The 14,099-nt window shown below is 50.3% G+C and overlaps 1 protein-coding gene across 1 annotated transcript in view; it reads right to left on the reverse strand.

Annotated features, from left to right (window-relative positions):
* LOC139251261 (von Willebrand factor A domain-containing protein 7-like) overlaps positions 1-14,099 on the reverse strand; it is an 88,866-nt gene that overhangs the window by 7,333 nt on the left and 67,434 nt on the right. The window contains exon 14 of the mRNA XM_070873231.1: positions 2,863-2,955. Coding sequence (XP_070729332.1) covers positions 2,863-2,955 — 93 coding nt within the window. The remainder of the gene's footprint in view (positions 1-2,862; positions 2,956-14,099) is intronic.

The following is a 14,099-nucleotide window of genomic DNA, read 5'->3' on the forward strand; positions in this document are numbered from 1 at the left end:
GGGTTGTAAATCTGTGGAATTCACTGCCCCAGAGAGCTGTGGAAGCCGGGACATTGAATAAATTTAAGACAGAGATAGACAGTTTCTAAACCGATAAGGGGATAAGGGGGCGGGCAGGGAAGTGGAGCTGAGTCCATGATCGGATCAGCCATGATCGTATTAAATGGCGGAGCAGGCTCGAGGGGCTGAATGGCCGACTCCTGCTCCTATTTCTTATGTTCTTATTACAGACAGAGACAACGGTAACTGAATCTTGAGATTTACTAGGATATTGCACTGGAGAGGGTACAGAGGAGATTTACCAGGATGTTGCACTGGAGAGGGTACAGAGGAGATTTACCAGGATGTTGCACTAGAGAGGGTACAGAGGAGATTTACCAGGATGTTGCACTGGAGAGGGTACAGAGGAGATTTACCAGGATGTTGCACTGGAGAGGGTACAGAGGAGATTTACCAGGATGTTGCACTAGAGAGGGTACAGAGGAGATTTACCAGGATATTGCACTGGAGAGGGTACAGAGGAGATTTACCAGGATGTTGCACTAGAGAGGGTACAGAGGAGATTTACCAGGATGTTGCACTGGAGAGGGTGCAGAGGAGATTTACCAGGATGTTGCACTGGAGAGGGTATGGAGGAGATTTACCAGGATGTTGCACTGGAGAGGGTACAGAGGAGATTTACCAGGATGTTGCACTGGAGAGGGTACAGAGGAGATTTACCAGGATGTTGCACTGGAGAGGGTACAGAGGAGATTTACCAGGATGTTGCACTGGAGGGGGTACAGAGGAGATTTACCTGGATGTTGCACTAGAGAGGGTACAGAGGAGATTTACCAGGATGTTGCACTGGAGAGGGTACAGAGGAGATTTACCAGGATGTTGCACTGGAGAGGGTACAGAGGAGATTTACCAGGATGTTGCACTAGAGAGGGTACAGAGGAGATTTACCAGGATGTTGCACTGGAGAGGGTATAGAGGGGATTTACCAGGATGTTGCACTGGAGAGGGTACAGAGGAGATTTACCAGGATGTTGCCTGGACTGGAGAGTTTTAGCGATGAGGAAAGATTGGATAGGCTGGGGTTGTTTACTTTGGAACAGAGGAGGCTGAGGGGAGACCTGATTGAGGTGTATAAAATGATGAGGGACCTGGATAGAGTGGATAGGACGGACCTGTTTCCCTTGGCAGAGGGGTCAACAACCAGGGGGCGTGGATTGAAAGTAATTGGGGGGAGGTTTAGAGGGGGTTTGAGGGGAAATGTCTTCACCCAGAGGGTGGTGGGGGTCTGGGGGGGAACTCACTGCCTGAAAGGGTGGTAGAGGCAGAAACCCTCACCACATTTGGATGTACACTTGAAGTGCCGTAACCTGCAGGGCTACGGACCGAGAGCTGGAAAGTGGGATTGGGCTGGGTAGCTCTTGGTCGGCCGGGGCAACACGGACACGATGGGCCGAATGGCCTCCTCCCGTGCTGTAAACTTCTCTGATTCTATGACTGGCAATGCGAAAGGCTATTGAATGAATGGATGAGAATTCAACTCACTATTCCTTTTTTTTACATGACTTTACTTGTCTTTATTAGCCGAGCCAATCCCCCCATCCCAGGAATCAGTCTGGTGAACCTTCGCTGCACTTCCTCTATGGCAAGTATATCCTTCCTTAGGTAAGGAGACCAAAACTGTACACAATACTCCAGGTGTGGTCTCACCAGGGCCCTGTATAGCTGGAGTAAGACATCTTTATGGGAACATTAGAAGGAGTCGGCCATTGTGAGCTTTCCACTTTGGTGGCAAAAACAGGAAGGCAGATTATTATGTGGACGGTGATAGATTGGGAAAAGGGAAGGTGCAACGAGACCTGGGTGTCATGGTACATCAGTCATTGAAAGTTGGCATGCAGGTACAGCAGGCAGTGAAGAAGGCAAATGGTATGTTGTCCTTCATAGCGAGAGGATTTGAGTATAGGAGCAGGGAGGTCTTACTGCAGTTGTACAGGGCCTTGGTGAGGTCTCACCTGGAATATTGTGTTCAGTTTTGGTCTCCTAATCTGAGGAAGGACGTTCTTGCTATTGAGGGAGTGCAGCGAAGGTTCACCAGACTGATTCCCGGGATGGCAGGACTGACATATGAGGAGAGACTGGATCGGCTCGGCTTATATTCACTGGATTTTAGAAGAATGAGAGGGGATCTCATAGAAACGTATAAAATTCTGACGGGTTTAGACAGGTTAGATGCAGGAAGAATGTTCCCGATGTTGGGGAAGTCCAGAACCAGGGACACAGTCTAAGGATAAGGGGTAAGTCATTTAGGACCGAGATGAGGAGAAACTTCTTCACTCAGAGAATTGTGAACCTGTGGAATTCTCCACCACAGAGAGTTGTTGAGGCCAGTTCATTAGATATATTCAAAAGGGAGTTAGATGTGGCCCTTACGGCTAAAGGGATCAAGGGGTATGGAGAGAAAGCAGGAATAGGGTACTGAGGGAATGATCAGCCATGATCATATTGAATGGTGGTGCAGGCTCGAAGGGCCGAATGGCCTACTCCTGCTCCTATTGTCTATGTTCCTATGTTTCTATTCGGCCCCTCGAGCCTGCTCCACCATTCAATGAGATCACGGCTGATCTTCGAGCTCAATTCCACTTTCAAGCCCGATCCTTCGATTCCCTTAATATCCACAAATCCATCGATTGAGCAACTGTTGTGCTGCTAATCCTGGCCTTGCTGTACGCTGGAAGTCTGGAATGATGTCAAGGAGTCTCCCAGTGCGTGGGGAGCAAATGAGATGGGGTTTGTGACCGAGAGGGAGAGAAGGGGAGAGAGAGCGAGAGATCCCCAATAATTGGTGATGGTGCAGTCGGTTACCTGCCATTGGCCGTCCGGATAGCAGCGAGAGACCGGGGTGGGGGCCCGAGAACGACTCGACGAAATCGTACATGAAATCCACGACACTCTGCCCTGTGGAGCAACACAAAGCAAAGGTTGGGGAAATACTGTGGTATCATCACACTCACTGTCACACTCGCTGTCACACTCACTGTCACACTCACTGTCACACTCACTGTCACACTCGCTGTCACACTCACTGTCACACTCACTGTCACACTCGCTGTCAACACTCACTGTCACACTCACTGTCACACTCGCTGTCACACTCACTGTCACACTCACTGTCACACTCGCTGTCACACTCACTGTCAACACTCGCTGTCACACCCGCTGTCACACTCGCTGTCACACTCGCTGTCACACTCACTGTCACACTCGCTGTCACACTCACTGTCAATACTCACTGTCACACTCGCTGTCACACTCACTGTCACACTCGCTGTCACACTCGCTGTCACACTCACTGTCACACTCACTGCCAATACTCACTGTCACACTCGCTGTCACACTCGCTGTCACACTCACTGTCACACTCGCTGTCACACTCGCTGTCACACTCACTGTCAACACTCGCTGTCACACTGACTGTCACACTCACTGTCACACTCGCTGTCACACTCACTGTCAACACTCGCTGTCACACTCGCTGTCACACTCGCTGTCACACTCACTGTCACACTCGCTGTCAACACTCGCTGTCAACACTCGCTGTCACACTCACTGTCAATACTCACTGTCACACTCGCTGTCACACTCGCTGTCACACTCACTGTCACACTCACTGTCACACTCGCTGTCACACTCGCGGTCACACTCACTGTCAACACTCGCTGTCACACTCGCTGTCACACTCACTGTCACACTCACTGTCACACTCGCTGTCACACCCACTGTCACACTCACTGTCAACACTCGCTGTAAACACTCGCTGTCAACACTCGCTGTCACACTCGCTGTCACACTCGCTGTCAACACTCACTGTCAACACTAGCTGTCACACTCGCTGTCAACACTCGCTGTCACACTCGCTGTCACACTCGCTGTCACACTCACTGTCACACTCACTGTCAACACTCACTGTCACACCCGCTGTCACACTCGCTGTCACACTCGCTGTCACACTCGCTGTCACACTCACTGTCAATACTCACTGTCACACTCGCTGTCACACTCACTGTCACACTCGCTGTCACACTCGCTGTCACACTCACTGTCACACTCACTGTCAATACTCACTGTCACACTCGCTGTCACACTCACTGTCACACTCACTGTCACACTCGCTGTCACACTCGCTGTCACACTCACTGTCAACACTCGCTGTCACACTGACTGTCACACTCACTGTCACACTCGCTGTCACACTCACTGTCAACACTCGCTGTCACACTCGCTGTCACACTCGCTGTCACACTCACTGTCACACTCGCTGTCAACACTCGCTGTCACACTCACTGTCACACTCGCTGTCAACACTCGCTGTCACACTCACTGTCAATACTCACTGTCACACTCGCTGTCACACTCGCTGTCACACTCACTGTCACACTCGCTGTCACACTCGCGGTCACACTCGCTGTCAACACTCGCTGTCACACTCGCTGTCACACTCGCTGTCAACACTCACTGTCAACACTAGCTGTCACACTCGCTGTCAACACTCGCTGTCACACTCGCTGTCACACTCGCTGTCACACTCGCTGTCAACACTCGCTGTCACACTCGCTGTCACACTCACTGTCAACACTCGCTGTAAACACTCGCTGTCAACACTCGCTGTCACACTCGCTGTCACACTCGCTGTCAACACTCACTGTCAACACTCGCTGTCACACTCACTGTCACACTCACTGTCAACACTCGCTGTAAACACTCGCTGTCAACACTCGCTGTCACACTCGCTGTCACACTCGCTGTCAACACTCACTGTCAACACTAGCTGTCACACTCGCTGTCACACTCGCTGTCACACTCGCTGTCACACTCGCTGTCAACACTCGCTGTAAACACTCGCTGTCAACACTCGCTGTCACACTCGCTGTCACACTCGCTGTCACACTCACTGTCAACACTCGCTGTCACACTCACTGTCAACACTAGCTGTCACACTCGCTGTCAACACTCACTGTCACACTCACTGTCACACTCGCTGTCAACACTCGCTGTAAACACTCGCCGTCAACACTCGCTGTCACACTCGCTGTCACACTCGCTGTCAACACTCACTGTCAACACTAGCTGTCACACTCGCTGTCAACACTCGCTGTCACACTCGCTGTCACACTCGCTGTCACACTCGCTGTCAACACTCGCTGTAAACACTCGCTGTCAACACTCGCTGTCACACTCGCTGTCACACTCGCTGTCACACTCACTGTCAACACTCGCTGTCACACTCACTGTCAACACTAGCTGTCACACTCGCTGTCAACACTCACTGTCACACTCACTGTCACACTCGCTGTCAACACTCGCTGTAAACACTCGCCGTCAACACTCGCTGTCACACTCGCTGTCACACTCGCTGTCAACACTCGCTGTCAACACTCGCTGTCACACTCACTGTCACACTCACTGTCAACACTCGCTGTCACACTCGCTGTCACACTCGCTGTCACACTCGCTGTCAACACTCACTGTCACACTCACTGTCAACACTCACTGTCACACTCGCTGTCACACTCGCTGTCACACTCACTGTCAACACTCGCTGTCACACTCGCTGTCAACACTCGCTGTCACACTCGCTGTCACACTCACTGTCAACACTCGCTGTCACACTCACTGTCAACACTCGCTGTCACACTCACTGTCAACACTCGCTGTCACACTCGCTGTCACACTTGCTGTCACACTCGCTGTCAACACTCACTGTCACACTCACTGTCACACTCGCTGTCACACTCGCTGTCACACTCGCTGTCAACACTCACTGTCACACTCGCTGTCACACTCACTGTCAACACTCGCTGTCACACTCGCTGTCACACTCGCTGTCACACTCACTGTCAACACTCGCTGTCACACTCGCTGTCAACACTCACTGTCACACTCGCTGTCACACTCGCTGTCACACTCGCTGTCACACTCACTGTCAACACTCGCTGTCACACTCGCTGTCAACACTCGCTGTCACACTCACTGTCACACTCGCTGTCAACACTCGCTGTCACACTCGCTGTCACACTCGCTGTCAACACTCGCTGTCACACTCACTGTCACACTCGCTGTCAACACTCACTGTCACACTCACTGTCACACTCGCTGTCAATACTCACTGTCAACACTCGCTGTCACACTCACTGTCACACACGCTGTCAACACTCGCTGTCACACTCACTGTCACACTCGCTGTCAACACTCTCTGTCACACTCGCTGTCACACTCGCTGTCAACACTCACTGTCACACTCGCTGTCAACACTCACTGTCACACTCGCTGTCACACTCGCTATCAACAATCGCCGTCACACTCGCTGTCACACTCGCTGTCACACTCACTGTCAACACTCACTGTCACACTCGCTGTCACACTCACTGTCACACTCACTGCCACACTCACTGTCACACCCACTGTCACACTCACTGTCAACACTCACTGTCACACTTGCTGTCAACACTCACTGTCACACTCGCTGTCACACTCGCAGTCGACACTCGCTGTCACACTCGCTGTCACACTCGCTGTCACACTCACTATCAACAATCGCTGTCACACACACTGTCACACTCGCTGTCACACTCACTGTCACACTCACTGTCACACTCACTGTCACACTCGCTGTCACACTCGCTGTCAATACTCACTGTCAACACTCGCTGTCACACTCACTGTCACACTCACTATCAACACTCACTGTCACACTCACTGTCACACTCACTATCAACACTCACTGTCAACACTCACTGTCAACACTCACTGTCACACTCACTATCAACACTCACTGTCAACACTCGCTGTCACACTCACTGTCACACTCACTATCAACACTCACTGTCACACTCACTGTCACACTCACTGTCAATATTCACTGTCACACTCACTGTCAACACTCGCTGTCAACACTCGCTGTCACACTCGCTGTCAACACTCACTGTCACACTCACTGTCACACTCACTATCAACACTCACTGTCACACTCACTGTCACACTCACTGTCAATATTCACTGTCACACTCACTGTCACACTCACTGTCAACACTCGCTGTCAACACTCGTCACACTCACTGTCAATATTCACTGTCACACTCACTGTCAATACTCACTGTCACACTCACTGTCAATATTCACTGTCACACTCACTGTCAACACTCACTGTCAACACTCACTGTCACACTCACTGTCACACTCGCTGTCACACTCGCTGTCAACACTCGCTGTCACACTCAGTGTCACACTCACTGCCACGCTCACTGTCAACACTCACTGTCAACACTTGCTGTCACACTCACTGTCACACTCACTGTCACACTCACTGCCACACTCACTGTCACACTCACTGTCACACTCACTGCCACGCTCACTGTCAACACTCACTGTCAACACTCACTGTCAACACTCACTGTCACACTCGCTGGCACACTCACTCTCAACACTCACTGTCACACTCACTGTCAACACTCACTGTCAACACTCACTGTCACACTCACTCTCAACACTCACTGTCACACTCACTGTCACACTCGCTTTCACGCTCACTGTCATGCTCACTGTCAATACTCACTGTCACTACTCACTGTCACACTCGCTGTCACACTCATTGCCAAACTCACGTTCACACTCACTGTCAACACTCACTGTCAACACTCACTGTCACACTCGCTGTCACACTCACTGTCACACTCACTGCCACACTCACTGTCACACTCACTGTCAACACTCACTGTCACACTCGCTGTCAACACTCACTGTCACACTCGCTGTCACACTCACTGTCACACTCGCTGTCACACTCGCTGTCACACTCACTGTCACACACACTGTCACACTCGCTGTCACACTCACTGTCACACTCACTGTCACACTCACTGTCACACTCGATGTCACACTCGCTGTCAATACTCACTGTCAACACTCGCTGTCACACTCACTGTAATACTCACTATCAACACTCACTGTCACACTCACTGTCACACTCACTATCAACACTCACTGTCAACACTCACTGTCACACTCACTATCAACAATCGCTGTCACACACACTGTCACACTCGCTGTCACACTCACTGTCACACTCGCTGTCAATACTCACTGTCAACACTCGCTGTCACACTCACTGTCACACTCACTATCAACACTCACTGTCACACTCACTGTCACACTCACTATCAACACTCACTGTCAACACTCACTGTCACACTCACTATCAACACTCACTGTCAACACTCGCTGTCACACTCACTATCAACAATCGCTGTCACACACACTGTCACACTCGCTGTCACACTCACTGTCACACTCGCTGTCAATACTCACTGTCAACACTCGCTGTCACACTCACTGTCACACTCACTATCAACACTCACTGTCACACTCACTGTCACACTCACTATCAACACTCACTGTCAACACTCACTGTCACACTCACTATCAACACTCACTGTCAACACTCGCTGTCACACTCACTGTCACACTCACTATCAACACTCACTGTCACACTCACTGTCACACTCACTGTCAATATTCACTGTCACACTCACTGTCAACACTCGCTGTCAACACTCGCTGTCACACTCGCTGTCAACACTCACTGTCACACTCACTGTCACACTCACTATCAACACTCACTGTCACACTCACTGTCACACTCACTGTCAATATTCACTGTCACACTCACTGTCACACTCACTGTCAACACTCGCTGTCAACACTCGCTGTCACACTCACTGTCAATATTCACTGTCAACACTCGCTGTCACACTCACTGTCACACTCGCTGTCACACTCGCTGTCACACTCACTGTCAACACTCGCTGTCAACACTCGCTGTCACACTCACTGTCACACTCACTATCAACACTCACTGTCACACTCACTGTCAACACTCGCTGTCAACACTCACTGTCACACTCACTGTCAACACTCGCTGTCACACTCGCTGTCACACTCGCTGTCACACTCACTGTCAACACTCGCTGTCAACACTCGCTGTCACACTCACTGCCACACTCGCTGTCACACTCGCTGTCAATACTCACTGTCAACACTCGCTGTCACACTCACTGTCACACTCACTGCCAACACTCGCTGTCAACACTCACTGTCAATACTCACTGTCACACTCGCTGTCACACTCACTGTCACACTCACTGTCACACTCACTGTCACACTCGCTGTCACACTCGCTGTCAACACTCGCTGTCACACTCAGTGTCACACTCACTGCCACGCTCACTGTCAACACTCACTGTCAACACTTGCTGTCACACTCACTGTCACACTCACTGTCACACTCACTGCCACACTCACTGTCACACTCACTGTCACACTCACTGCCACGCTCACTGTCAACACTCACTGTCAACACTCACTGTCAACACTCACTGTCAACACTCACTGTCACACTCGCTGGCACACTCACTCTCAACACTCACTGTCACACTCACTGTCAACACTCACTGTCAACACTCACTGTCAAACTCACTCTCAACACTCAGTCACACTCACTGTCACACTCGCTTTCACGCTCACTGTCATGCTCACTGTCAATACTCACTGTCACTACTCACTGTCACACTCGCTGTCACACTCATTGCCAAACTCACGTTCACACTCACTGTCAACACTCACTGTCAACACTCACTGTCACACTCGCTGTCACACTCACTGTCACACTCACTGCCACACTCACTGCCACACTCACTGTCACACTCACTGTCAACACTCACTGTCACACTCGCTGTCAACACTCACTGTCACACTCGCTGTCACACTCACTGTCACACTCGCTGTCACACTCGCTGTCACACTCACTGTCACACTCACTATCAACAATCGCTGTCACACACACTGTCACACTCGCTGTCACACTCACTGTCACACTCACTGTCACACTCGATGTCACACTCGCTGTCAATACTCACTGTCAACACTCGCTGTCACACTCACTGTCACACTCACTATCAACACTCACTGTCACACTCACTGTCACACTCACTATCAACATTCACTGTCAACACTCGCTGTCACACTCACTATCACACTCACTGTCACACTCACTGTCAACACTCACCGTCACATTCGCTGTCACACTCGCTGTCACACTCACTGTCAACACTCGCTGTCAACACTCGCTGTCACACTCACTGCCACACCCGCTGTCACACTCGCTGTCAACACTCGCTGTCACACTCACTGTCAACACTCGCTGTCAACACTCACTGTCAATGCTCGCTGTCACACTCGCTGTCACACTCACTGTCACACTCACTGTCACGCTCGCTGTCACACTCACTGTCACACTCACTGTCACACTCGCTGTCACACTCGCTGTCAACACTCACTGTCAACACTCGCTGTCACACTCACTGTCACACTCACTGCCACACTCACTGTCAACACTCACTGTCAACACTTGCTGTCACACTCACTATCACACTCACTGCCACACTCACTGTCACACTCACTGTCACACTCACTGCCACACTCACTGTCACACTCACTGTCAACACTCACTGTCACACTCACTGGCACACTCACTGTCAACACTCACTGTCACACTCGCTGGCACACTCACTCTCAACACTCACTGTCAACACTCACTGTCAACACTCACTGTCAACACTCACTGTCACACTCGCTGGCACACTCACTCTCAACACTCACTGTCACACTCACTGTCAACACTCACTGTCAACGCTCACTGTTACACTCACTCTCAACACTCACTGTCACACTCACTGTCACACTCGCTTTCACGCTCACTGTCATGCTCACTGTCAATACTCACTGTCACTACTCACTGTCACACTCGCTGTCACACTCATTGCCAAACTCACGTTCACACTCACTGTCAACACTCACTGTCACACTCACTGTCACACTCACTGTCACACTCGCTTTCACGCTCACTGTCATGCTCATTGTCAATACTCACTGTCACTACTCACTGCCACACTCACTGCCACACTCACTGTCAACACTCGCTGTCAATACTCACTGTCACCCTCACTGTCACACTCATTCCACACTCACTGTCAACACTAACTGTCACACTCACTGTCACACTCGCTGTCACACTCACTGTCAACACTCGCTATCAATACTCACCGTCATACTCACTGTCACACTCATTGTCACACTCACTGTCAACACTAACTGTCACACTCACTGCCACACTCACTGTCAACACTCGCTGTCAATACTCACTGTCAATACTCACTGTCACACTCGCTGTCACACTCGCTGTCAACACGAACTGTCACACTCGCTGTCACATTCGCTTTCACACTCACTGTCACGCTTGCTGTCACACTCACTGTCAACACTCACTGTCAATACTCACTGTCACACTCGCTGTCAACACTCACTGTCACACTCGCTTTCACACTCACTGTCAACACTCACTGTCAACACTCACTGTCAACACTCGCTGTCACACTCACTGTCACACTGGCTGTCAACACTCACTGTCACACTCGCTGTAAACACTCGCTGTCACACTCACTGTCAACACTAACTGTCACACTCGCTGTCACACTCACTGTCAACACTCGCTTTCACACTCACTGTCAACACTAATTGTCAACATTCGCTGTCACACTCGCTGTCAATACTCACTGTCACACTCACTGTCACACTCGCTGTCAACACTCGCTGTCACACTCGCTGTCAATACTGTCACACTCGCTGTCACACTCACTGTCAATATTCACTGTCACACTCACTGTCACACTCACTGTCAATACTCACTGTCACACTCGCTTTCGCACGCACTGCCACACTCACTGCCACACTCACTGTCACACTCACTGTCAATACTCACTGTCACACTCACTGTCACACTCACTGTCAATACTCACTGTCACACTCTGTCAATATTCACTGTCACACTCACTGTCAACACTCACTGTCAACACTCACTGTCAATACTCACTGTCACACTCACTGTCACACTCACTGTCAATACTCACTGTCACACTCACTGTCAATATTCACTGTCACACTCACTGTCAATACTCACTGTCACACTCGCTTTCGCACGCACTGCCACACTCACTGCCACACTCACTGTCACACTCACTGTCACACTCACTGTCAATACTCACTGTCACACTCACTGTCACACTCACTGTCAATACTCACTGTCACACTCACTGTCAATATTCACTGTCACACTCACTGTCAATACTCACTGTCACACTCACTGTCAATATTCACTGTCACACTCACTGTCAACACTCACTGTCAACACTCACTGTCAATACTCACTGTCACACTCGCTGTCACACTCATTGCCACACTCACTATCACACTCACTGTCAACACTCACTGTCACACTCACTGTCAACACTAACTGTCACACTCACTGTCAATACTCACTGTCAACACCCACTGTCACACTCACTGTCACACTCGCTTTCGCACACACTGCCACACTCACTGCCACACTCACTGTCACACTCACGGTCAACACTCACTGTCACACTCACTGTCAATACTCACTGTCACACTCACTGTCAATATTCACTGTCACACTCACTGTCACACTCAATGTCAACACTCACTGTCACACTCACTGTCACACTCACTGTCACACTCACTGTCAACACTAACTGTCACACTTGCAGTCAACACTAACTGTCACACTTGCTGTCACACTAACTGTTACACTCACTGCCAATACTCACTGTCACACTCACTGTCAACACTCACTGTCACACTCACTGTGACACTCACTGTCACACTCACTGTCAATACTCACTGTCACACTCATTGCCACACTCACGTTCACACTCACTGTCAACACTCGCTGTCACACTCACTGTCAACACTCACTGTCAACACTCACTGTCACACTCACTGTCAACACTCACTGTCAACACTCACTGTCACACTCACTGTCACACTCACTGTCAATATTCACTGTCACACTCACTGTCAATATTCACTGGCACACTCACTGTCACACTCACTGTCAACACTCACTGTCAATACTCACTGTCACACTCGCTGTCACACTCGCTGTCGCACTCATTGCCACACTCACTATCACACTCACTGTCAACACTCACTGTCAACACTAACTGTCACACTCACTGTCACACTCACTGTCAACACTAACTGTCACACTCACTGTCACACTCACTGTCAACACTAACTGTCACACTCACTGTCAATACTCACTGTCAACACTCACTGTCACACTCACTGTCACACTCACTGTCACACTCACTGTCAACACTAACTGTCGCACTCGCTGTCACACTCGCGTTCACACTCACTGTCACGCTCACTGTCACGCTCACTGTCAATACTCACTGTCAATACTCACTGTCAATACTCACTGTCACACTCATTGCCACACTCACTATCACACTCACTATCACACTCACTGTCAACACTAACTGTCACACTCACTGTCAATACTCACTGTCAACACTCACTGTCACACTCACTATCACACTCACTGTCACACTCACTGTCAACACTAACTGTCGCACTCGCTGTCACACTCGCGTTCACACTCACTGTCACGCTCACTGTCACGCTCACTGTCAATACTCACTGTCAATACTCACTGTCACACTCATTGCCACACTCACTATCACACTCACTATCACACTCACTGTCAACACTAACTGTCACACTCACTGTCAATACTCACTGTCAACACTCACTGTCACACTCGCTGTAAACACTCGCTGTCACACTCACTGGCAACACTAACTGTCACACTCGCTGTCACATTCGCTTTCACACTCACTGTCACGCTTGCTGTCACACTCGCTATCAACACTCACTGTCACACTCGCTGTCACACTCAATGTCAACACTAACTGTCACACTCGCTGTCACACTCGCTGTCACACTCATTGTCAACACTCGCTGTCACACTCGCTGTCAATACTCACTGTCACACTCGCTGTCACACTCACAGTCACACTCACTGTCACACTCACTGTCACACTCACTGTCAATACTCACTGTCACACTCGTTTTCGCACACACTGCCGCACTCACTGCCACACTCACTGTCACACTCACGGTCAACA

The sequence above is a fragment of the Pristiophorus japonicus genome, unplaced genomic scaffold, assembly GCF_044704955.1.
Source record: "Pristiophorus japonicus isolate sPriJap1 unplaced genomic scaffold, sPriJap1.hap1 HAP1_SCAFFOLD_428, whole genome shotgun sequence".
Taxonomy (NCBI): Eukaryota; Metazoa; Chordata; class Chondrichthyes; family Pristiophoridae; genus Pristiophorus; species Pristiophorus japonicus.